This window comes from Ochotona curzoniae, unplaced genomic scaffold (assembly GCF_017591425.1).
Source record: "Ochotona curzoniae isolate NIBS_2020 unplaced genomic scaffold, NIBS_Ocur_1.0 contig_908, whole genome shotgun sequence".
NCBI classification, from domain to species: domain Eukaryota; kingdom Metazoa; phylum Chordata; class Mammalia; order Lagomorpha; family Ochotonidae; genus Ochotona; species Ochotona curzoniae.
Window position 1 is genome coordinate 13,795,692 of NW_024466607.1, and position 26,112 is coordinate 13,821,803.

At 48.1% G+C, this 26,112-nt stretch overlaps 2 protein-coding genes and 1 long non-coding RNA gene across 4 annotated transcripts; 2 read left to right on the plus strand and 1 right to left on the minus strand.

The window, feature by feature from the left end:
• Positions 1 to 3,506: 3,506 nt before the first annotated feature.
• Positions 3,507 to 12,804, minus strand: LOC121165651. The gene is made up of 4 exons (XR_005885308.1): positions 12,734 to 12,804; positions 7,793 to 7,795; positions 4,970 to 4,984; positions 3,507 to 3,517 (listed from the first exon to the last, which is right to left on the minus strand). It is a non-coding gene; the product is annotated as an uncharacterized LOC121165651 (long non-coding RNA).
• Positions 7,907 to 12,204, plus strand: CCR2 (C-C motif chemokine receptor 2). Its single transcript, XM_040994349.1, has 2 exons — positions 7,907 to 8,093; positions 10,770 to 12,204. The coding sequence occupies exon 2, from the start codon at positions 10,841 to 10,843 to the stop codon at positions 11,894 to 11,896; it is 1,056 nt and encodes a 351-aa protein (XP_040850283.1). The 5' UTR covers positions 7,907 to 8,093; positions 10,770 to 10,840; the 3' UTR covers positions 11,897 to 12,204.
• Positions 12,805 to 21,041: 8,237 nt separating the features above from the next.
• Positions 21,042 to 25,280, plus strand: LOC121165650 (C-C chemokine receptor type 5-like). Of its 2 annotated transcripts, none has more exons than XM_040994351.1 (2): positions 21,042 to 21,106; positions 22,470 to 25,280. In XM_040994351.1, the coding sequence occupies exon 2, from the start codon at positions 22,481 to 22,483 to the stop codon at positions 23,537 to 23,539; it is 1,059 nt and encodes a 352-aa protein (XP_040850285.1). In that variant the 5' UTR covers positions 21,042 to 21,106; positions 22,470 to 22,480; the 3' UTR covers positions 23,540 to 25,280. The 2 variants fall into 2 exon arrangements, with proteins under 2 accessions (XP_040850285.1, XP_040850284.1); XM_040994350.1 differs by lacking the exon at positions 21,042 to 21,106 and adding an exon at positions 21,794 to 22,160.
• The last annotated feature ends 832 nt before the right edge of the window (positions 25,281 to 26,112 follow it).

The following is a 26,112-nucleotide window of genomic DNA, read 5'->3' on the forward strand; positions in this document are numbered from 1 at the left end:
CGACTGCATGCATTTGGCCTCTGGTCCTGTTTGTTTCTACTCTAAGTGACCCGCTAACTTCCTGCCAAAGCAGTGAACCCATTAATCAGCTATTGCCCATTCTCTTTTCTCCATCACCAACCTGCTATCTGTCTCAACGGATTAACCTATTCTGGATATTTTGGTAACAGTGTGGCATGTGAGCTGTGTAGTCTGGGATCTTCTTGCACTTGGTGTCATGTTTTCAAAACCTGTCTACATGAGCCCAGTGCTTCTTTCTATTTTGCGAGTGATCCCACAAAGAGATTGTGAGTTCATCCACTCCCACTGCAGATCAGTGTTTGGTTGCCTCCATTTTCTGGCTGGCAGAGAGTGTGGCTATGAAGATTCATGAGCAAGTGTCCCTTCCCTGATTTCAATCAGTTAGAATACTTTTCTAGGACTAGAGTTGCAGATAATTGCATATAATTCTATGCAAAGCTTTTTTCTCTAGAGTTGTCGAACTGTTTTTCCAAATATTGACACCATTTTACTTCCCCGTCAATAATGTGAAAGTTTTGACTTCTGCTCAGGGCTGTTGCCAGCACTTGCTATTTCCCACTTTATAAGTACAGCCGCCCTTGAGGGTGATAGAGTGGTATCGGAGTGTGGTTTTGATTTGCATTGGCTAGCAGTAGAGTGCCTTTTTGTGTATTCTTTGGCCATTTGCAGATCTGTGATAAAATGTCTTGAGTGTTTTGCTCAATTTCGCTGACTTATCTGTTGAGATGGGTATCTTTAAATATATTCTGACTACTAGGCTCTGATCAGATACACAACTTGCAAATATTGCTCACTCTTTTGGTTCTATTTTTCACTTTTTTGATAGTCCTTTGATGCTCAGAAGGTTTTATTTTCAGATAAAGTGCATTTTGTCAATTTTTTATTTTATTGTTCATGCATTTGGTATCTTAAGTATTCATAGCAAAAATCCAAGATTGAATTTACCCCTGCTGGGAGGTTTTTTTTTTTAAGATTTATTTATTTTTATTGCAAAGGCAGATATACGGAGAGAAGAAGAGACAGAGAGGAAGTTCTTCCACCCGATGATTCACTCCCCAAGTGACCACAACGGCTGGAGCTGAGCCAATCCAAAGCCAGGAACCAGGAGCTTCTTCTGGGTCTCCCACACGGATGCAGGGTCCCAAGGCCTTGGGCTGTCCTCCACTGCTTTCCCAGGCCACAAGCAGGGAGCTGGATGGGAAGCAGGGTCGTGGGATTAGAACCAGTGCCCATATGGGATCCCAGCAGGTTCAAAGCGAGGACTTTAACCACTTCTACACTATTGCACCGGGCCCTTGAGTTCTTTTTCATAGGCAATGTGAGGCAGTGGCCCAGCTTCACCCTTCCGCAATTGGACAATCGGTAACACGGGCACTATTCACCGAGAGCTTCTCCCTCCTGCCTTGAGGAGCCCCTGCACCCTCACTGGAAATCAGTTTACCAGATGTTTGAATTTATTTCTGGACTCAAATTCTATTCCATTGTGCTAACACCACATTGCTTTATTACACATTCACATTAGGTTTTGAATTCAGAAAGCGTGGATCCGCCATCATTGTCCTTTTCCTGGGAAGATGCTTTTCTAAGCATAATTTCATACGAATCTGAGGATTGGCTTTTCTCCATTTTCAAGCCTTCAATTCATGAATATGAGCTATTTTTTCACTTTAATTTTCTTTGATTCTTTCAGCCTTGTTCGGTAGTGGATGAATACAAGTCTTTCACTTGTTTATTGACACATATCCTGAAATATTTTGTTATTTTTAGTGTTATTATGGATGGGATTTTTTTTTTTTTTTTTTGCTGATCCCTGTTGGACTGCCCATTGCTAGTACTCAGAAACTTACTTGATGTTAACGCTCCACCCTCCCAGTGCAGACACCCATATGGGCACCAGTTTGTGTCCCCACTGCTCTACTTCCCATCCAGCTCCCTGTTTGTGGCCTGGGAAAGCAGTGGAGGACAGCCCAAGGCCTTGGGATCCTGCATCTGCATGGAGATCCAGAGGAGGCTCCTGGCTCCTGGTTTCAATTGGCTCAGCTCCAGCCATTGCAACCATTTAGGGAGTGAACCAGCAGATGAAGGGAGCTTTCTCTCCCTCACTCTGTAAATCTGCCTTTCCAATGAAAATAAAATTTTTAAAGAAAGTCTGATGATTGGTTTTATTTGAGCCTACGTACTGCAGTTTTGCTGGCTTTGTTTGGTAAACCTTGTAGTTTTTTTGTGTATGATTTGGAATTTTCTGTACAGCCAGCTATGTCATTTGTGAACACAGTTTTACTTCCACCATTCTCATTTGCATTCCTTTTATTTCCTTTCATGGCCTAATTTCTGGCTATCGCTTCCAGCGTGATTCTGAATAGGAGTGGTGAAAATGGGCATCCCCATCTTGTGCCTGATGTCACAAAGAAATTGCTCAGCCTTTCAGAACAGAGTATTAGCTGTAGGATTGAGAGATTTGCTTTGTTTTCATTTTTGAAAGATTTATTTATTTGAAGGAGTTACACAGAAAGAGATCTTTCATTCATTCGCTCACTCCCCTGATGGCTGTCACAGCCAGTGCAAGGCCAAACAAACTTGGAACCAGGAACTTCTGGGTCTCCTGTGCGGGTCACATCTTGGGACCCGCTGCTTTCCCCAAGCAATTAGCAGGGTACTGGATCAAAAGTGGAGCAGCCAGGACACAAACTGGATCCCATACAGGATGCTGGCATCACAAACAGCATTACCTGCTGTGTCACGACGCTGTCTCAGATTTTTTCTCAGATTAAGGAAATTCTTTCTCATGCTAAAGAACTTTCTATTTCTACTTTTTGAGTGTTGTACTTGTCAAAATGCTTTTTCTGAGTCAATTATAATGACCCAGAAAAAAAAATGGGATTGTTTTTTAAGACTTCAGTTTATGAATGTAATATATTGCATTGATTTTTTTTTATGTTGGACCATATTGGCATTCTTAGGATAAATCCCACTTGATTGTGGTCTGCACTCCTTTTGCTATGCTGCTAGATTGTTTGCTAGTATTTGAGAGTTTTTGCCTCTGGGTTCGTGAGCGATATTGGTCTCTGGGGATTTGTGTGTGTGGTGTCTAGCTTTGCTACACCAATGCTGTGTCTTCACAGAATGAGTGAGGACATTATCACCTCTTCTCCTGCTTTGGAAGAAACTTATCATCATCAAGTCTTGCTGTTTTTCTGTCAATGTTTGAAGAACTCACCAGTGAAGCTGTTATCCACCTGTATATCTTCATCTCTACTCCGGATTCTTGCCCCACCCCAGAGATAAGCATTCAAAAAAAAAAGGTGTGATACAGGACACAAACAGGGCAGGACTCGAATTACATGAATGTGGGCATCCACAAGGAGAGATGCCAACCAAGAGTGATGCCAACCAGAGCTGCCTAGGAAGGGGTGGGGTGGGAAAGCTGAAGAAGGATCCCAAAGCAGGGTCAAGAGGAGCCTTCCCATGGGATGAACCTCTTCTAGGAGGACGGGGTCTGGATGGAGTTTAGCATACATGAGACTTTCTGGAATTTTCATGGTGCCTCCCCATTGGAGTCTTCTTCCTTCCTGGTCCCACATGGGACACAGGTGTGAACATGAGAAGTCACGAATATTGCACTGACAGGTAAACGGATGAAGTTACAATGTGGGGCTGGCAAAAACTCCCTCTCATAGAACCTTTATCTCCCTGCCTTGTTGCTACATATCAAGGACAAGGGGATTTTTGATGGCTAAGTCAATCTTTTATTCTTACGACTATTTTCAGATATTTTTCTTGAGCCAGTTTGCAGAAACTCACGTGTTTCCAAGAATTTGCTTATTCCACCTAGATTACCTAGTTCTCTGACTTTCTAACTGTTCACAGTACTCCCTTATAACCTTTATTTCTGTACACTTGGTAATAATGTCCTCACTTTCCTCCCATTTTAGTAATTTGCAATGTTCTCCCTTTTTTCTTACTGTAGCAAAGGTATAGCCATCGCCATCTTTGAAAGTATTCACTTTTGTTTCAGCACAAATTGCTTTTTTTTCTCCCCGAAATGTGGATGTACAGAGAGGAAGAGAGACAGAGAAGAAGATCTTCCGTCCGATGGTTCACTCCCCAAGTGACCGCAATGGCTGGTGCTGTGCCAATCCGAAGCCAGAAGCCAGGAACTTCCTCCAGGTGTCCCACACAGGTGCAGGGTCCCAAATCATTGGGCCATCCTCGACTGCCTTTCCAGGCGACAAGCAGGGAGCTGGATGGGAAGCGGGGCTGCTGGGATTAGAATCAGTGCCTATATGGGATCCCAGCACGTTCAAGGCAAGGACTTTAACCACTACGCTATCACGCCAAGCCCCACAAATTGTTTTTTAGACACTAGTATCTATGCCTGTGTTTCATTGCACATGAGCTGCCCTCCCCACACTTGACCTTTCCCTACCAGAAGGGTTTAATATGGTTCCTGCAAAGCCAATGTTATCAGTTGAGCGTGTCCCCCACCAGCCATGCTTGGCCAGGTCTTGTCTCTCTATGTCTGTCACTTGCCACCCACCCAGGATGAGGCCAGCTCTGCACACACAGCAGGATCTCCACCACCGCTAGTCTTGTGTGTTTCCTGTTATGCCACCTGTACCTCCCGAGAGTACAGTCTGGGTTTCCTGGTGCTGACTGTAGCATTGTGCCCCTTCCTGGGACACCTCAGAATTCAGAGATATATGCAAGAACCTCAACCCGTTAGTGCCAACTCTCACTAAGCTTTGGGGTAGGGGAGATGCTGGTGGTGAGGGCAAATCCCAGATGGCAGGCCTCAGAACCAGCGCTAAACTGAGCTTACCATGCCCTGGGGCCTTCTCTGAAGCGCTCTCTCCTGGCCTCTCCCAACCACAGCCCCACAACAGCCTACCTCCAAGATGTCTCTGTTGAGATCTAAACCTGGTCAGGAGTCGTTTAAAAACATATGGACTAAGGAAAAACAGGACTACTTCCCCTACAAGATTCAAATGCCTCCTCCAATCACTTGCAGGAACTTAATAGCAAATAAATGGATTACGGATCTGACTTCATCATTTCCCTCTTTCCACCCCACCCCTCAAAGAAATAATTTGGCCTGCAAGTACAGAACCTCAGATCTGTTCCTTATATGCTCTAATTTTTTAGACTCTGATCAAAGGCCAGTGCAATAGCATAACAGGCTAATCCTCTACCTGCTGTTTGGGCAACCCCTATAGGCACAGGTTCTCATCCCAGCTGCCCCATTTGCCATCCAGCTCCCTGCTAATGGCCTGAGAAAGCAGTGGAAGATGGCCCAAGGCCTTGGACTCCCTGAACTCATGTGGGAGACCTGGAAGGAGCTCCTGGCTGCTGGCTTTGTACCATCCCAGCTCAGGCTGTTGCAGCCATCTGGGGAATGAACCTATGGATGGAAGATCTTTCTGTCTCCTTCTCTATCCAACTCAACCTATCAAATAAATGTAAAGGTCTCTTCTTGGTGCCCCTCTCATTACCATGTTCAGTCCTATGGCCTTGTCTGTTCTTGGTTCATCTGGTTTTTGTGGTGAACTTCAAAGATGACTTGGGGGAGAATTCATGTTTGAGCACTGCTACTTGACACTTCCTTTCTAAGAACAGTTCTGAGCTGCTGGCCTTTCTGGTGTGACTCCGCTGTTATGTGACTGTCACAGGGGAGAGGAGAGGTAGGACTCACCTGGGGAGGGGGTGTTCACCTTGAGGACACGACCAAAACAGGGAGGTAACATCACTGCCTTTTCTGGAGGTCTTCTATCAGTCCTGACCACGCTGCACCAGAAGCAAAGATATAAAATCCTAGAACTCAAGAATCTATTTTAGTAGGTCACAGGAAGCATGCAAACCATAGAAACCACAATAAACCATGAACCAGTAGGTTGACAAGAGGCAAGAAGTTCTCTGGGATCTAAAAGGTGCCAACTGAACACAACCATTGCTGAGGAATAGGAAAGTCACAGGGATGTCACCGCCATCCCTACTGGCCGTTCCTGTTCTCTTGCTCCAGCAGTCATGCTCTCTAGCTATTCTTTCCTCTGTATTTTCCTTTGAGGGAGTCTTACCATCAATGCTATGGCAGAGAACAAAGTTCACTTTCAGCATCAGCGGTCCAAGCCCCTAACTCACCTGCAGACCCTTCTGGAAGAAAATAAGCATCGGAAATGTCTCCTAGCCAGGGTCGGTCTGGCTCTATTGGTTTTCAGGGAAGACAAGTTGCTTCTATTTCATTAGTTCACAGGAGAATTCAGCTTTGCCTCATTCCCACCCCAAGTCCCCTTTGAGGTGATCACCACTCGGCCTCTTGCATGCTCCTGCATGGTCAGCAGGCACACCAGAGCTAGGTGGTAGGCTGCGAGCTTTTCCTTAAATCTATTGGACAGACTCTGGAGGTACTCACCTTCCAGGCTAAGAATTGCCCCATCATGAACCTAGTTTCAGCAGATTGATAGAGTTCTCAGATTTGTGTAAGAATCCCCCTTCCCAGTTCTCTCCATGAGCATAAGGAATTGATTTGAAGATGTACTATTGAAAGCTCCCAACTTCCTAACTATCCACATGGACCAGATGAGAAGCAAATGGAGAGAGAAGATGGAGGTTTTGTGATTGTCCATACTCCATAGATTCTCTTGGGAAGCCATCGTCTCCCAGCTCCTTCAACTCAGACTCCCCACTGCTCCCTCTCCCAGGAGGTTCAGCCACAGGAAGCTGGCTTTGGCAGCAAATCAGAGTGTGGGAGCAGGAGGGCAGGGTGCATCCTGTTCTGCTGTCCTCCTGCGTTGCCAGACTTCTAGTGGTAGCTCCACTCTTCAACCTCAAACTCTCAGTATTGTCTGAGTGAACATTCAACTTACACAGAATAAAAATTTTCCTTCAGCCCTTAGGAGTTTTTGTATTTGTTTAAGTAACAGGTTAACAAGAGGGGGAAAAAAACCAAGAAGTTTACTAATAAACACATTTATTAATACTTATGTTTCCTATATGTATGAGATACCTAGGGAATCAGTAGTTCTCAAAGGCGTGGCTTTGAATTCCAGTGTATACAGCATCTCCAACAAGGGAGGTGACCAAGACAATGGAAAGGGACATTGAGTCTAGGACCAGCACTGTGGAAAGGCCACAAGTTCCTTAACAAGTTTGATTAATAGAGTCCCTCTCTATCTTCTTCAGCATAACAGGCTTCTACAGTTGCTACATTCATTTAAACCTCACAGACCACAGAGATCTAATTATATTTTATGGTCAGAGAAATGGAAGCTTACAAACTTGTCAAGGCCACAGCCTGAGATCCTAACTCTAAGGTGTGCTGACTTCCAGAAGTTTTCAAGGATCCACTCAGTTGATCTCAATCTGTGCAGAACCATAAAATGGGTGTTCCAGGCATGATACTTTATAATGCAAAACCTGCAGCTTCTGGAAACAAACTTTTTCCATTAAGTGAGGCTTACGGTAACCAGGATCCCTCCTTCTAGAAGATATCCTCGACACAAGAGACCATCTGATTGTTTCTTTCTACTAAAAGATATTTTCTCAATAGAAGGTCTACCTGGATCCCAGGTCTACAGTACCAGTGCAAACAGGGCACACAGTCTTAGTGACACTCCAATGGAGCTCCTCTTAGCATCACCACCTCATTATCTCTGAAAAGCTCTGCTAGGTTCATATCATGCAAATGATCTCTAGCAGGAGGGCAGGGCATGGATAGAGAGACCCACAAGATACAAAAAACCCAGAGTTGTTTGACATTGAGGGCAGATATATAGACTGCCTGTCTCACAGTCAAGGTTACATAAGAGATTTCAAAATAAATCCTACTTGGGGAGACCTCAACCCGGGTGCAACGTTCCTGGCTGGAAAAGAAGAACTAAATCTTCCTGGGGTGTGTGTGTGTATGTGTGTGTGTGTTTCAAATCTTTACCATTGCTGGCCCTTGTATCTCCGCCTTCTCGTTCTGCAGGAAACTTTATTTCCTACTTCTGCACACCAAGTTTCTACCTCCAGATCTGCCTGGTGCCGTGGCTGAGAAGCCTGACACACCCGTGTCTCCGGGGAGCAGCCATCCACTGGTGAGTGGCGAGTTGTGGTTGCTTTTTTGTGTGACTTGGTGGTTCGTGGGCTTAGGTCAACTCCTCAAGCTGCAAAGGCAGGGTCTGGGCACATGCTGAGGGACAGCTAAGGCTGTGCACTTGTGCAGAATGATCAAGATGAGGAGGGGGCAGTGAAGGATGCCATGTACAGCAGGAGGTGTGAGAGACCCTGCTGAGAGTGAGGAAGTGCAGGATGGGGCAGAGACCCCTCCCCTCAGGTCAGGTGGGAGGAGATGGGTGGACAGATGAGAAAGGGAGGACAGCACCCTTGCTCTACTGTCTTCCCCAGGCACACAAGGGCTGGCTCACTCTGCCCCATGAGCATCTAAGGGGGACTATAAACAGGCTGAGCCTTTCTCTGGAGGTTTTGGCCCCTCTAGACTACAGTTGGGACAGGTCAGACCCTGACGCAAAGTGGCCTCTTGCCTCAACTCAGCAGTCCCTTCCCAGAGACATGAATAGGGCTTCAGCTTCTGAGAAGTAGTTTTCTATCAGTGTTGCATGATGTGTCCTCATACCTGACCTGAAGCCAGGCCAGTGCATCTCGACTGCTGTGTTGGTGAGCCACTGCAGGAGGGAGTTAGCTGCTAGCTAGTTGTAGGAATGAAGTTCATTCATGTGTTGAATGTGTACACAGGGTTTAATGTGGCGCCTGGAGCCGTGAGAGCACACAGTTGATGCTCACAGTTGTAGTTCTCAGATGACGCAGGTTCTTTTTTTTTCCAACCCTGATCAGAGGGCTTACTTAGCTCCTGTAGGTTTCAAGAATCTGACTCAGTGATGTGAGCGCAAGGTCTGCGGAAAATTTCCATCACTGAACAAACAGAAAGATGAAGGGTAGATGGATGAAAGCAAACTCAATCGCTACCAAAAGTGTTTTTTACTGAGAATCCAGGCCACATGAGGTCAAGATGAGTTGTTATTTAGAGTTTTGCACACCCATCCTGTAAGCATTTGTTGGTGACTCCTTTGTCTAGTAAGAGATGGTAATCATTCTTTGACCTTGAGGGTTGCACAAGTGCCTGTGTAGAAAGCACCCAGAGTTCTTGGAAGTGTTCTTGGGTAACACTGACATGGTAGGGGATGCAGATTGGACTTCACAGACACGGAGAAAATTTGAACAGGAGGTGGCAAGGGACGAGCAGGACTTCATTGGCTGCATCAGGTGGAGATGAGCATCTACAAAACCACGAAGTGTGAAAAAAACAGAGAGTTTGGGGGACAGCAAGCTAAAGTACCAAATTTGAGCTCGCTCCAAGAAGCAAAAATCAGGCTGAAAAACAAGTTTAGAAAAGGCAAGGTGGACAGACTGAGCATAGCCATTGAGGTCCCACCACATATAAAATTACTTCAAAGAGTTCATCGGGGGGGAAGGGAATTTAAAGATAAGTTAGGGATGGGTATTTAGCTTGGAAGATAACCTGCAAGTCAGATGCTCATGTTCCATATCAGGGTATCTCAGTTCAAGACCAGGCTTCAACTTCCAATTCCAACTTCCTGCTGATGCAGACCCCAGAAAGTAGCAGTGATAACTCAGGTAGCTAGGCTGCTGCCACCCTTGAGAAAGTTGAAATGAGTTCCTGGCTGCTGGCTTTCACCAAGCCCAGTCCCAACTTTCACGGTGATTTGTAGAGTAAACCAATAAATCTTTCTCCCTTCTCATTCACAACCCCTCCTCAAGTGAAAGTTATTTTTTTAACAGATAATTTGTGCAGAATATTTTGAAATCCACACTTTGACAGTACATATTTTCCACTAACTTCTTGTAAACTCACAGGGAGGTATTTAGGAGGCAAGGGAGAGCTTCACTCTGAGATTGAGGAGTAAAATTGACCAGAGCTTTGGTCAATTAGCATAGAAGGGAGTTAGAAAGTGCAGGTTGGATACCACCACTCAGGAAGAACTTTGGAACAAGCTTTAACAAGCAAAAAAGAGAAGAGAAGCAAAAAGCCAGTGTGGAGCCTGGAGACTCACGGGGTGGGCAATGAGCAGAACTGCCAACAAAGCCACCTTCCTGAAACAGTCAGCGGAAGCTACCACCTAGAAGCCAGGAAGAATATTAAACATAAGTAGTTAGCAGAAGCATGAAATATGGGCTCCATGCAGATGGAACTGGGAGAAAGCTAAGCCATTTGAACAGAGGACTATAAGTGCAACCCTGGCAAGGAGACACTTCGAAAAGATAAGAGAGGCAGAATGTAGAGATGGTTAATGGAATACTTTGGGCTGCAAGGAACAGAAATCTAGGTCACCATGGTCTTAAAACAGGAGTTTGGTTTTTCTCCAATAGCAGTAAGTCAGAAGCTGAGCCGTTCAAGCACAGCATCAGGACTCTTCCTGGCTTCTATTTGGTTCTTGGCATCTTTCATTCGTGATGCTAAGGATCAGTCCCAAGGAGACAAGGCTGCAGAGCAGGAGAGGCAAATGTGCTTCTGTCTCTTTGGTCCGGAAGAGCCTTCCTAGGGGAAGTGGCTGCTGTGTAGATGGCAGGTGACTGCTACCAGGAATAAGAGAGGAGTCATGAACCGGCACACATGTTTTCAAGCGAGGGACTGTGATGGAGAGACCAGGGACTGGGAGGTCACTGAGAGCAAGGTCAGGGAGGGTGGTGTGTGTACCATCTGGTCATCACGTCTTTTTCTGTTTCCAAAACAGGAGACTGGTGGGCCCAGACCCTTTTCTCTGGTTCATCCACAACCACGCTGTCTACAGCACACTCCCTACTGATGGATAGAATCCTTAGCAGCGCTGAGGAAGCCACCACCACGTACGACTATGAATACAACCTGCCTTGTCACAAGTTTGATGTGAAAATGTTTGGAGGCCTGATCCTGCCCCCGCTCTACTCACTGGTGTTCATCCTGGGCTTAGTGGGCAACCTGCTGGTCATCCTCATCCTGGTCAGCTGCAAGAAGCTCAAGAGCATGACTGACATCTACCTGCTCAACCTGGCCGTGTCCGACCTGATGTTCCTGTTGACGCTCCCTCTGTGGGCTCACTATGCTGCCCACAGGTGGGTTTTTGGAGAGGCCCTGTGCAGGTTATCTATAGGGCTGTACCACCTGGGCTATTTTAGTGGCATCTTCTTTATCATCCTCCTGACCATCGACAGGTACCTGGCCATCGTGCACGCTGTGTTTGCTTTAAAAGCCAGGACAGTCATCTTTGGGGTGGTGACCAGTGGGGTCACCTGGGTGGTGGCTCTGCTGGCCTCTGTCCCCGGAATCCTGTTTACCAAATTCCAAGAGGAAAAGTCTCATTATACCTGCAGTTCCAATGTTCCCTTCAGATGGAAGAACTTCCACACAATCATGAGGACTGTCTTGAGCCTGATCCTGCCCCTGCTTGTCATGGTCATCTGCTACTCGGGGATCCTGAGGACCCTGCTTCGCTGTCGCAATGAGAAGAGGCGGCACCGGGCTGTGCGGCTCATCTTTGCCATCATGATTGTCTATTTCCTCTTCTGGACTCCCTATAACATTGTCCTCCTCCTGAACAACTTCCAGGAGGCCTTCGGTCTGAACAACTGTGACAGCAGCAACCAACTGGACCAAGCCATGCAGGTGACAGAGACACTGGGCATGACGCACTGCTGCATCAACCCAGTGATCTATGCCTTCGTTGGGGAGAAGTTCCGCAGGTACCTCTCGACGTTTTTCCGAAAGCACATAGCCAAACGCCTCTGCAAACAGTGTCCAGTCTTCTATCGGGAGGCAGCGGATCGAGTGAGCTCTGCATACACCCCCTCCACTGGAGAGCAAGAAGTCTCGGCTGGCCTCTGAGGAGCAGTGGCCGCTGGCTCTTTTTAAAAGCTTCAAGGACTTTTTGAAGAACAGAGACCCATAGGGGACCAGAGGTTCAGGGTCCTCAGGGCTGTGTGCACCAAGTCAGACTTGTGTCACTCCACTCGTGTCACTGTGTGCTTGGGGAACAAACCAGGACAACTGTGGGCAGAGACACCGACCCTCCAGCAAGCCTATCTCGGTCCCAGAAAACACCTGCTCATCTTGTCTGAACGTCCCTTTCTCAGTCGTCGCCATTTCTTTGCTCAATCTCTGATATTTCTAACCTTTTCTAGCCAAGGCCCCACCTGGAGGTGAGGAGGGGAATCAGGCAAAGTACAGAGTGATAGGGAATGAGGGGGCATGGAGTCAGGGCTAAGCACTGAAAGGATGACAAGAGTGTGGCTGAAACCAGATGGAGAAAAGGGTGAGCCTAGAGGTTGAGATGTCCAGCCAGGAAGTGGTGCTGGCCATAAGCCCTGTCTCCCACTCGTATCTCTGAAAGCTTCTCTAGGCCATGGAGAGTTGGGGGACCATAATAACCTTGGGAAGCCTAGATTGGATCCAGTGATTGTCTTCTGTATAACTGCATGATATTGTTTCTCTGTGACACTGTATCCATGGCAACTGTGCACCAGTACTTGAGATCTGTGAAACCTAGTATCCATTGTCCACACACTTCTTCAGCAGGTTGGATTCTCCTATATAGAAACATAGAACGTTTTGAAGCCAGAAGATGAACTAAAAGCCCATACGTGGTCTCCCCTGGGGGAGGGGAAGGCTGAGCGAGGGGTAGAGAATGATGGGTTTTTCTATCAGGTGAGAAGGGGTCAGAACAAGGATGTTTCCAGAATCCACAGAGAGGAGCAAGCCTGGGATGGATACACAGGAACCTTACAAAGACTCCTTCTGGGAACCCAGCTGCTTCTGCATAGCTGTTCCTCACCTCTCCACCCTCCTACAGCCTGTGTCACCTAACTCTTGGCTGCAGGATCATCCTGACTCACCAGCAGTTTGTAGAGGTGCGTGAGAATAGATCTGGGGAAGAATATGATAGAAATTGTGAATTAAGAGGAAAACCAGTGGGGGTTTCGGGACATCTCTTCATGGCAGAGGAAGACCCTGGAGAGGAAGGAGACAGTCATTTGCTTTAGAACCATACCCCAGCCTGTGAATCTTGGGATCTGAGTAACAGTGCAGAGCAGGGCTAGATGAGAAAGACTAGATGGATAGGGGGGAAAAAAAAAAGAAGTTTCCAAGAACATACTTCCCAGCACTGCATGATTGGGTGAAAGCTCACAAATCAGACACCCTCAAAATAATAATAATAATAATAAAGCTAGAAACTGCAACTTGCAAGTATGGTAAAGAATTGTTTTAATGGGTTACTATCATGTCACTTTTAAAAATACTGTGTGACATACAGCTTTTTTTCTTAAAAGTTTTGGAACTATACGTTTAGTAGACTGATGAATCATCACAAATACAGGAGTCCTTCAAAAGGTTTATAGAAAACAAAGTTTCAACAGTTGTGTGGAGCTGGGGCTAACATCCCCCTTGGACACCCGTCTCCCTATCAGGATGCCTGGGTTCAAGTCCCAGCTCTGCCTCTTGCTAACACAGATCTTGGGAGGCGACCAGCGATGGCTCAATACTTGGGTCCCTGCCACCCACATGGGAAACCCAGACATATCCAGGCTCCTGGCTTCAACCTGGCCCAGTCCCAGCTATTGTAATCATTTGAGGAATAAACCAAGGTATGGAAAATCTGTCATGCTGCCTTTCACATAAAACCATGATACACAATTTTTAAAGGGTAATTTTCAAAGTGATTGCATCTCGAAGCATCTTTATGCGTTGTGAAAAAATCATGCCTGGATTCTAAAAATTTTTGCACCGAAACAAGTCTATCATTTAATCCCCTTTTATCCACAGACCTTTTGAAGTGCCCTTATAGCTGTTGAGCAGCCAAGAACCGGGGAGCTGTGGGCTTAGCCTGTAGTGACTCAGACTCTAGGAACAGTGTCACAGACCCTTGGATCACAGACCCTCAGCTCCACAGCTGTCCTCGTCGCTGTCTCCTCATCCTGCCTGGCTGCTGAAAACTCTGCTCTCCTGCTGTTACAGAGCCAAGATCTTGCCATGCCTTAGCACCTCAGGGTTGCGCAGAGTGTCCTTGGTCAAGCACAGTGTCCCCGCTTGGCCAGCAGGGGCTTGCTCATCAGATCAGTACTGAATTGCTTACTTCAAAGGCCTGGGAAGTTTGGAGACCTTCAGTTAAGAAAGCAGTAGCAGGCCCAGCGTGGCAGCCTAGTGACTAAAGTCCTCGCCTTGCATATGCCTGCATCCTGTATGGACACTGGTTCAAGTGCCAGCAGCCCCACTTCCCATCCAGCTCCCTGTTTGGTCTGGGAAAGCAGTAGAGGATGGCCCAAAGCCATGGGATCCTGTACCCACATTGCAGACCTGAAGAGACTCCAGACTCCTAGCTTTCAATTGGTGCAGCTCCAACCATTGCGGACACTTGGGGAGTGACTCAGTGGATGAAAGATCTTCCTCTCTGCCTCTCCTTCTCTCTGTATATCTGATTTTTCAATAAAAACAAATCCTTTTTTTAAAAAAAGCAGCTTCTTTGCTCTTAAGTTCTCACAGTTCTACTTTCTTGCCATCTGGCTGCAGAAGTTTCCAGAAAGCAGGGCAGGGTAGGCAGTAGTCTCATTCTCCAACGTTTGTATTATACTGATGACAATGTAAATACTGATTTAACAAACTATGATTTGGAGTAAATCCATACTCAACTTATTGTTTTAAAAAAAATCTGTCTTGTGTCTGGTTGATAACTTTGTGACCTCCTTCTCCTGTGCAATTACATACACATCTGTCCTCACGGCTACAAGATGTTCCACAAACCTCCAGCCCTCCCCTAGCCCCAAGTCCCAACCAACAGGGCAACTGGGCTGTGAGTCTGAAGGACAGGGGGCTTCTCTGTGCATACAGAGCCCGACTCGTGGCTGAGCCAAGCCATTCTTTCCAGCCATACGGAGGTCCCCTAGGTGGTTCACTGTCTTTGGCTCATGTGCTAAAAGAACAAAGCCAGGGCCACAGCTGAGCACAGGGTATCCAGTGAGTTTAGACACAAAATGGTGATCAACCACATGGTGTTAGTGACTCCATAACATTTGGGGAAGTATCTATCTGTTCTCCATCGTGGAACTCAACCTGCCGAGTATCCCTATGCCAGGCTCCAATGGGGAGAAGACACCCTTGGCAAGACCCTGCCCTGCAAGTCTTAGAACCCAGAGCCCACTGGAGGCAGGAGCATGGAGGATGGTGTGGGCACAGTCATAGTGCACTGTGCTGGGCCCAGAGGTACAAGTCATCTGAGACGATGCTAGAGTGACAGGAACAACGTGATAATCCAGTTATGGTCCCTTGTCATGGAACAGAGCTACCAAAACTACTATTCAAACGTTGCCAACTGAAAAAGAAAACATTTGAAAGTTTCCACTGGTTCCATTGTTGCTTGGCCTAGCTATGAACTCACCCCTTGGGACACCCGCATGGTCCATAGGAGTATCTGAGTTCAAGTCCTGGCTACACTCCCAGTTCCTGTAAATGCACACCCTCAGATGCAGCCACCAGGATTTGTGGTTGGGGTTCTGCCACTCACATGGGAGATCCTGACCAAGTGCTCCCTATTTACAGCTTCAGTCTAGTTCAACTACAGGTAATTGGGGAATTTGAACCAGCTGATAGCATCTCTCTAATTAAAGTTACTAGTCCTGTCTGTCCAGACTTGGCTCCTCATATATGCAAAACATGCAGGAGAGCTGCTGGTCAAGCCAACAGAGGGGACGAGATGGGAGGCAGGCATTCCAGCGCATGGCATCTGGAGGCTTTTGTAGTAGAGCAGAGGGCTGTAAACAGCCTACTCCAAGCCATGACCCTGATCAGTGAGGCCCAGAGGGTAAAGCATCAAGACCCTAGCCTTCCTCTTTTGCTTTTGCTCACCATTGGTTTAACTTCCCTGACATCCTGAAATAGGCTAGAGAGAAATGCAGCAGTAGGAAAAGCCACCCAGGGCCACCCAGCAAAACATACCAAGGAGAGGCCCTGAATCTGTTGAGCTGGCCTTCCAAGGTATGGCGCTGGGACCCAAAGCAGGAGCCTGGGCCAAGTGTGGGAAGGCGTGGGCATAGAGGGCAGAGATTTCTTCAGACATGGCTACAGGGTGTCATCTGTAACTTTAGGAAAATGTGTGCATGTGTTAACAGAGAATCTGGAACGTGTGATCTATAGCCATGGTGGCCTAGCCTGAAAAGCCAAGCCACCAGGAGTCGTATGGGGAAAAGTCACTTAGACGTTCCGCCAGCTCAGCAACCTGGCAAGCAAAGGACAGGGTAGGGCAGGGCAAGGCAGGACACTGAATGCCACTGACCCCCTTCCCATAAATGTCCTAAAGCAATCAGCCCACAATATGGAAGTATTTATCTCCCCTCCAGCCACTGTGCCATCAGGACCTTAGCATTGCCTGGATTCTGGAGGATTCTGCAGAGGAGGGAAATGGCGCATCTTCCATGCCTGCTCTGGCCACACCTACAGCCTTGGCACTAGTGGGCCACCTTGGGGAGAAGCTCCTGTGCTTCCCCTCTATTGGGCTGGTGCCAACAGTGAGTAGAGAGGAAGGAGGACAGGTATGTCTCCATCTAACCAGTCCCAGTCACAGGCTCTCCCTGTTGGCCCATGCAGCCTGGCACGGCAGGTGCATGTTGGTCTCCTACAGAGGGCATGGAGATGGGAAGGGTCCCCACCACCACACCCTTGGACATGCAACATCTCTGAGCGACTTCTCCCAGCTCACTGTTACCCAAGCACTGGGGTCCCCTCCATCAGATAGTGGGATCCAACAGACAGTAAACTTTTAGCCTAATCTCCTCCTGGGTTAGCCATGTGGCCCCAGAACACCAGCATTCTGGAAAACATCCTTGCTATTCAGGGTCATTCTGCACCTGTCACCCTCTTCTGCCCCTCCTCCCTGTTCACTAGCTACCTGTCAGGGCCTCCCCCGCCATCACCATCAGAGTACCCACCTCCCCTTTTGCAAGCCCTTACTACTCACGGCCCGTCCCCTTGACTGTAATGACATAAACCCCACTCTGCCACCATCAACCCCATACCCTTCCAAGATCCTCTCCTGCCCCAACACACTGGGGTACAGGGAAAACAGCTGGAGCCACATGCTGGTTCTGTCACTTTGCCATAAGCACTGCAGAGCTGTTGATGGTCTTCCATCAGGCTAAGCATGAGGTATTGTCACCCACCTTGTCCTCCACCTTAGGCAACAGTTGCCAGTTCTGGGGGCTACTGGGACAGTCCTACATAACATCCTGGCCTACACACAGTTGATTGTAGAGCTGAGGAAGGTCAGACCCCACTTGAGAGTACAGTGAGTATATTGTGTACCTTAAGGCTTTTGTTCCCTCTGCTGGGCGCTGATCCCAAATATATAGAGCAGATATTGCGGCTGAGGGAAAGGCTTCAGTGGCCTGAGGGACAGCCTGCAGGGGTCCCTTCGCTGAGGATTTGCACAGGGCTTAGGGGAGATGTGCTGCATGGACTGGAAGCAAGGAAGGAATGGAGAGCAGCAGGATGACCTCCCAAGCCCATCTGCCACAACAGGTGTCTGAGGCAAAAGGGGAGGGGCTCTCCCCACCAGGGAGCTGGGAGTCAGGATAGCACACACTCCTGTGGAGGCACACAGGTGACACGGTGTGACATGGGAGGGGGGGATTCTTCCTGCTTCCACAGGGACCACAGAGAACTCTCTGGATGTGCTGATGCAGGTGGCCCTGGGGACACACGGGCAGCCCCCTGCTGGCTAGGGGCATCAGAGTACCGACATGGACATCAGTACAGCACCACTGATGTAGTGAGGGGTGGCGAGAGCCCAGCTGTCCAATAGCTGAGGTACACACTAAGTGGTATACAGCTGCAAGAGGCCAGCCAGGAAGGAGGGCAGCAGCTGACTCTACTTATCAGAAAGTGAAAGATAGTCATTGGATCCAGCTAAAGTTGTAATGACCCTTACCCAGGGTGGGATAAAGGGCACCTCCAGGTGTCACCTTGATCTAGGTGGTGCTAACATGGCTGTGTGCGTTATTAAGCTCATCACATTGTACAACTGGGATCGGTGCACTTGGCTGCACCTAAGTTTTGCCTCAACAAAATGTCAGGGAAAGAACGGCGTTCATGACTATTTTTTAGCAGTGTGGGAAAACACCCACACTGTCATATTCAGCAGAATACAGCATGGCATTTGTGTGGGAACAGTCAAAATGTGCAAGGGGCAGGCACTTTAACAGTTAAGACATCAGTTGACACATTCACAGAGGCCAGTTCGAGTCCCAGCTACTCCACTTCCCATCCAGCTTCCTGCTAACACGCTTGGAAAAGCAGAAGAGGATGATCCAGGTGCTCGGATCCCTGCACTCAGATTGGGAGGACCAAGAAGCAGCTCCTGGCTTCAGCCTGGCCCAAGTAGGTGTTTTGAAAACAAACTGGGAAGGATTAAGTACAAAGAAAAGCAGAGCCCAAGATGTTAAGGCACAGCTACTAGCGGTTGTTGTAGCTAGAATGAAGGTCCTTCATTAGATGCTGAAGATTTTCCCACACATCCCCACTTCTGCATCCTTGAAATACATCCATCTTCCCAAGGGATGGCCTAGACCAGAAATTCTCAAGATAACACTCCCTGCTAAGCCTCATCCCAACCCATCCAATCACACTTGGCCACGGAGCCATGGGACACTCGGGGTGAGAGCTGCTGCCAGGCCTAGCCCAGCACCACTGGACAGATGAGGAAGTGGAAACTCAGAGAGGAAGTCTGGTCATAGCACCCGCAGAGTCAGCTAGCCGCTCAGTCGCTACCACTCCACATCGCCCTCTGGAGGCAAGTACGTGCATGTCCTTAGCTACACTGACCATAGCAAAGCCCACCGTGGGGGAGAACCAGCCTTCCCAAGCATAAATAACGTGCGTCCAACTGCCTGCAAGGTGTCACACGTGGCCAAAGGCTGTCCAGCAACAAGGAGCACAGCATTTAGGGGACTTGTTTTCCACAGAATTTTGTATCTATTACCCACTTGGGGAGCTCTTTCCATAGGATGTGTTTTTCCACTTAAATGGCCCATCAAGAGCAGGAATCTGAAACTCTATGCTTACTGGGCAAGTTTCAGTCCATTTTGAGCACAGAGCTGTAGAATCAGTTTAGGATTGGGGCTTTAAAAGAAAAATAAACTGTGGCTAAGGAAACTAAAGCTCAGAGAGATTCCACGAAGTGATTAGAGTTAGCAAATGAAGCTGGGGTTTTACCCCAGCTGCATGACTCCAGTTCCTGCATGTGAGCTGCATCCGGTGGGGGGACCTTGAACAGCCTTTGGCCATTCACTTGCCATTATCCAGCTGTGTTGTAACAGGCACCCCCACCCCCAGGTGATGGCTGACTGCTGCTGGGCTGTCTGGGTTACTCCAGATTGTTCAAATAGCTGTGTCTTTCTGTTCTCCCAGCACACGCCATCGGCTGTACCTTTCGGTTTCAGCTTTGCAGGGGACAACCGGCTCTAGCTAAGAACCCTTGGGTAAACAAGCTTTCAAAGAAGGTGAGCAACCATGAGCTTCTCACATATATAGTTTGTATTCATGTTGGTGCACGTTACATAGAACCCTCCCAATGGATCCCTGAAGTGCCTATTGTTATTAAGCCCAATATACAGATGAGCAAACCGAGGGCAGAGACTCACTTCCGGCTTGGCCGTCTGACAGCAGAGTCTCTGTTGAGCTGCCTCCACAGGCTTGGGGACCTACCCCTGTGTTGTCTGGGGTCTCTTTCATCTGCTCGTAGCTCACGGACTAACGCTGCTTACTCTGTAGCCAAGGCAACAGAAGTCCAGAGAGACTTGTGGTCCAGCAGTGGTTACATTCTCAGCTGTTAATAATTGAGGTTTTAGAGTCACCAACAGCCGAGAGAGCTTGCTATGACTGCACGTGAGCTTGTCCTAGACTCCTGGACTCCTTACACACTCTGCCATTACTCTGGGATCTCCATGTGCTTGGGGCAAGGAGCCTGCCCTGAAAGCTAGCTGATGTGGAGGGACACAAAGTTTCCAGAACAGAAGTGATTACGATGGGACCAGCATGATGGCTCAACTGGCTAATCCCCCACCTCCAAGTGCCTCCCATACAGGCACCAGTTTGTGTCCCGGCTGTTCCACTTCCCATCCAGCTCCCTACTTGTGGTCTGGGAAAGTTTACAGAGGATGATCCAAAGCCTTGGGACTCCCTGCACCAGTGTGGGAAACCCGGAAGAGGCTCCTGGCTCCAGCTCAGCTCAGCTCAGCTCAGCTCTGGCTGTTGCAGTCATCTGGGGAGTGAAAGAGCAGATCTCTGTCTCCTTTTCTCTGTAAATCTGCCTTTCCAACATAAATAAATAAAGCTTTTTAAAATTGCTCATGTTCTCCTCTATCCCAGATACCATATCTAGAGAAAGATGCAAAATGTACTTATCTCATAGGTGAACCTTTAGGACAAAACCCTTTAGACAACCAGTTTTTGAACCTGCAGAGAAAAATCATGTAAGCATGTGTGAGCGAGCGAGCAAGCGAGATGCATGGGCGCAGAGGAAAGGACCAGCATGGATAAAGGGAGCGTGGGGTTCGTGTTAGCCACAGGATGTCATTTCAATGTGGGGTTTCTTGGAGCTGGCTTTATCAAAGGGCCACCATGAAGAGAATCCAAGTTCTCACCCTGCATGGATGAGCCCTGTGCTCTTACACAAACCACTGCTCTCTCTCGAACAGCAGTTTCTATGGAGCTGTGTTCTCCCGAGTGTACTCTCCCCTTCATTCTGTTTTCCAACACACTCTACATAGATGGGTCAGCAGAGGACAAAACTGAGATCAGGAGAGTACCCCACCAACAAACTCAAGAACCCGGGATCTCTTCCCTGGCCCATTTAAGTTCAACTTTGAAAAAGAAGAACTCTAGCCTGTTCTCCCCACTCCACCCCACCCCCAGCAATGCACTTACTCTTTAAGCTCCACCCCCTATTTTAAAGCATTTCCTACTTTTCTGCTGTCTATATGTTTGATTTGCACAGCTCAGCTGGCCAGAGGCACCGAGGCATCTGTTCCCCCTACAAGAACACACTCTGGGGTAAGTTACTCCTTTCTCATCCGGACTACCAGTCCGCTCAGCTTGTGTGATGAGCAAAAACTTCTACAGGAAACCCAGAGCAGGTGTTTAGAGAATTATCTTAAAATATAATCAAGATAAGGAAAGGACCAGAAGGTAGACTGACTTTCTGACTGTGTTAACATCAAAGATACAGAACAAGACAATGAATCAAAGACCTGACTCTTAAAGCCAGCCTTCCTCATCTCACCCAAGAAAGCTCTGGAAAGAGAGGAGGAGTCTTGGGTAAAACTTTAGGAGACTTTTCCCCAGCTAAGGAGAACTAAAAGCAATACCTCTGAACATGAGCTTGACATCTGGTTCTCTTTTTGTTTCCTCCAGAAAAAAAGGAGGGGAGCCCAAATGTCTAATTCCATACAAGATTAGTATTTAGAAGTAATTTCCCTCTAACATGTATTTGAATCCGCAGCCTAGGGCATGTCTATTTAATCTGGCTCAGAAAATGTAAAGGTGAGATTTCTCTGGGAACTTCTTCCAGCTGACTCAAAGCTGTCCTTGGAAGTTCAGGAGTTTGAGATCACCAGGATTAGAGAAAACATTCACCTATAGCGTGGGACTTCAGTAGACTGGGCCCATTGGAAAGGCTCACCTGCCAGGAGGGGTGATATTTACCTGGGTGGGAGGGAGGTTTTTTCGGGGGGGTTGTTTGTTCTTGACTTGGTTATTTCTTGTGTTTGTAAGGGAGCTCTTGATCAGGACTCCTCAGGGGCTACGAGACCAAGTTCATAGCCAAGGAGAGCAGGGACTTAAAATGGACTGGCTTCTGGTTGATCTCGCAAAAGCAGCAGATGCATGGTCCATCCTCCCCTTTAGTTCTCCTGCCAAAAAGCGAGGCACAGAGCAACAGAGTGGATGAAAGCTGCCTGTGTCCATAGTCTGAGCAAGTCACTCGTCTCAGTGCTTGGAGAAATTGTGAAATGGCCTGTGTGAACAGGAGGGTCATATTGATGGGCATGCAGTATGTGCCCATGGGACCTCTAGCTGATTCCCATTCCACTCTTCATGCCTCTTCTATGTGAGTAAACTCTAGGGAGCTGCAGCGGAGACTCCAATTGGAAGGCTGCCAGATGCTGCCATAGTGGCCTCACTGTGCTATGCGAAATGAGAATTTTGTGGGGGGCACATGGGCTGAAATTCATTTAAACATAGTCTGGGTGGGAGGCAGGCAAAGTTAGCAGGAAACTTTCCCTTCAAAACATGGCACCATTGTCGAGCCCCAAAAGGGAATCCAATTAAGTACAGAAATCTGTTCATGTAAGATTTATCCATGTTTAAGTGGTGGGCCACCATACAGGACTTTAAGGAGTTCTCTCTTTCTGCTTAGTTTGGAGCCTGATGGATTACCTAACGCCCACCTCCTTCTATGACATCGATTACGGGATGTCAGAGCCCTGCCAGAAGACCAACGTGAAGCAGGTGGCAGCCCAGCTCCTTCCCCCACTCTACTCGCTGGTGTTCATCTTTGGCTTTGTGGGAAACCTGCTGGTCATCCTCACCCTGGTCAGCTGCAAGAAGCTCAAGAGCATGACTGACATCTACCTGCTCAACCTGGCCGTGTCCGACCTGATGTTCCTGTTGACGCTCCCTCTGTGGGCTCACTACGCCTCAGCCCAGTGGGACTTTGGAAACACGATATGCCAGCTTACGACCAGCGTCTATCTCATCGGCTTCTTCTCCGGCATTTTCTTTATCATCCTCCTGACCATCGACAGGTACCTGGCCATCGTGCACGCTGTGTTTGCTTTAAAAGCCAGGACAGTCATCTTTGGGGTGGTGACCAGCGGGGTCACCTGGGTGGTGGCAATCCTAGCATCTCTTCCAACCACTATCTTCACCAGATCTCAAAAAGAAGGTATGCGGTATACATGCAGCTCTCACTTTCCACCCAGTCAGTATCATTTCTGGAAGAACTTCCATACATTGCAGATGACCATCCTAGGCCTGATCCTGCCCCTGCTTGTCATGGTCATCTGCTACTCGGGGATCCTGAGGACCCTGCTTCGCTGTCGCAATGAGAAGAGGCGGCACCGGGCTGTGCGGCTCATCTTTGCCATCATGATTGTCTATTTCCTCTTCTGGACTCCCTATAACATCGTCCTCCTCCTGAACAACTTCCAGGAGGCCTTCGGTCTAAACAACTGTGAGAGCAGCAACCAACTGGACCAAGCCATGCAGGTGACAGAGACACTGGCCATGACACACTGCTGCATCAACCCAGTGATCTATGCCTTCGTTGGGGAGAAGTTCCGCAGGTACCTCTCGCTGTTTTTCCAGAAACACATCGGCAAACGCTTCTGCAAACACTGCCTGTTCTTCCAGTGTGAGACTCCTGAACGAGCCAACTCAGCTTACACCCGATCCACTGGGGAGCAGGACCCCTCCACTGGCCTGTGAGCAGGACTGGGTTACACGTGCCACCCAAGACACATTCTGGGCTGGAGAGCAGTTCATTTAGAAAGGAAATTACTGTCATGGAGGAGCCCAAGTGGTATCCATCTACCCGACATCTGTTTGAATTATGCTAGGTCTTTTATGCCCATCCATTCTCAAAAGCGAAAGCAATGTATATTGATGAACTGCCCACCACTCCACACACAAGTCATGGACCAGCTCTTCCCTGCCAAGTTTATTACAAAATATACCTCCAAGAGCTGCTGGGTCCTGAGCTTGGCGATCTGAGCAGCCAAGAAAATGAATCCAGAAATAACATTGTACAGCATCTTGGCTGTGCAAGACAGCACAGGGGTGGGGAGAAAAGGCATGACAGGGGTTAGTGAAGAAGGTGTTTTTCCCTTCCCAGGCAAGGTCAGCAGGTTCCACAGCTTTCAGTGTCCCAGATGCTGGAGGAGAAGAGGCTGTAGGCACTGCATGGGCAAAGCTCACTGGTGGGCAGACCCCGTGGCTGCCTCGGGGATCTGCCAGCCTCATGATCATGACGGGCACAGCAGATAGTGTTGCAGAAAGCCTACACCACACAGCTGAAAAGTCACCCCAAAAGGTGAACTATGAGGGCAAGAATCGGGCCAAAGAGAAGACAGCCTTTCTCTAAGACAAGTACCCTGGCCACAGCAAGGAGGTGGGCTCCAGAGTGCTCCAGAGTTGGCAGGATGTGGGGTGGGTTTGACAGAAAGGGAGATTAAAAGTCAGAATGAACCCTTAACTTCAAAAGCCCCTTGAAGCTGGCCTTGGAGAAGAGATCAAATCCAAAATGAAGAGCAGGGGCTGGTGTTGGCCGAGGTGGCTAGTTCTCTGAGCTTGAGCACTGGCCACCTCTCCGAAGGCTCTGGCCTTCCCAGCAGTCCTTGCCAGCCTAGCGGAATGAACAGGTCTCTCCAGGAGGTTTGCAAACACTAGATGTATGAGCACGGAGCTCCGGCTTAGAACAGCTGCAGATCCCAGATGCCAGTCAAAATGGGGTGAGGGGCAGGGGAAGATGAGCTATGTGGGTAAGTAAAATCCAGAATTCTGGTAAAGTTTTGAACAGAGGGGCCCCAAAGACGGGAAGCCAGAATGACTAAAATTGGGCCTTCCCTAGGGTCACAATGCTTAAAGGTGTCATTTTCTGGGTTGAACCACCGATAGTCAAGGGGGAGAAGTAGCATATTCATTCAGAAACAGCAATTCACCAGCTGAGGCTGGTGGGGGGGAGGGTGGGACTCCAGGAATCTTTCAGAGGCTTTGTCCTACAAACCCCCAACACTAAGGGATCTGTTCATTTCAGAGAAGTGCTAGCATGCTTTCATTTTCTTACTGCTGTTAGGATTTGGGTCTTGAGTTTGGTTTTCCCTCCCCTTCCCCCAGTTGCTTCTTACCTCATTTTGTGCACACCTGAACTTGTTTTGAATTTGGGAGTGGCAGGTGAGGAAGCACCAAAGAAGTGAGAATCTCTCGGGGGCTTAAGGTGTCAGAATTGTAAGAGGTACTACTAATTTTTCTCAAGATCTGACTCTGAATCATGTACCCTGTGGCTGTCAACAGGAAGCAATGGATGGAAGTGATCCAGCCCCATGGGTCAAGTTCAAAAATGTTCAGCCGTGTGTGTGTGTGTGTGTGTATGTGTGTTCTCCTATGGTGTAGAAAGTCACAAGTTGCTGGGAAGAAAATACTCAGCTAATAAATTGCCTTCTAAAGCGTTCAAGCCTACTCATTCTTTCAGTTAAGTGTAGATTTAGACAACAGCACATAAAGGTATCACATAGCATTTTATAAGGAGCTGCTTTGCTAAAGAAACAGAACGGAATGCCCTTTGGAGCATTTCCAAGGTCGACCCTTCTGCTGGAACACATTGCCGTGGTGGGGTAAACATGCTAGCTTCTAAGAGAATGTTTCTGAATAACACATACAGAGAGCTTGTCCATTTCAAACTGCATTGTGCTCAAAGCCCAGAACTGACTTGCTTTTGAGAAACCGCTGGGTGCTGTCAAATCAGTTGCCCAAGTTTGCATTTGACAAAGGCCTGCCTGCCACGTCAGGGCCGCAGTGGCTTACCAGCAGCCCAAAGTGATTGACACGTGGTGTGTGAGGCAAGGCTAGCTGCTATCTAGTTGTTCTTCTTTCTTGTCGAATCCCTCCTAACCTTAACCCAACACACAGTGCTTGCATCTCTTGTGTATCCTGAGAAGGAACCATTGTTCCCAGAACCCGCCTGAGATCTTTTCTAAGTTTTATGTATTTCATTTGAAAGCCAATTACACAGAGGGGAATAGACAGGGAAAGAGATCTTTCATCCTCTGGTTCCCCTCCCAAGATGGCCACACAGCCAGGGCTGTGTCAGGCTCAACCCAAAGCCTGGAGTTCCATCTGATCCTCCCACATGAGCCACAGGGGCATTTTCCATCACTAGACACGCTAGCTGGGGGCTGCATTGAAGTGGAGCAGCCAAGACTCAAACGGGCACTCGCATAACATTGTCAGTATTGCAGGAGGCAAGTTGCAATGCCACAACACCTGCCCCCAGCTGTCACAGG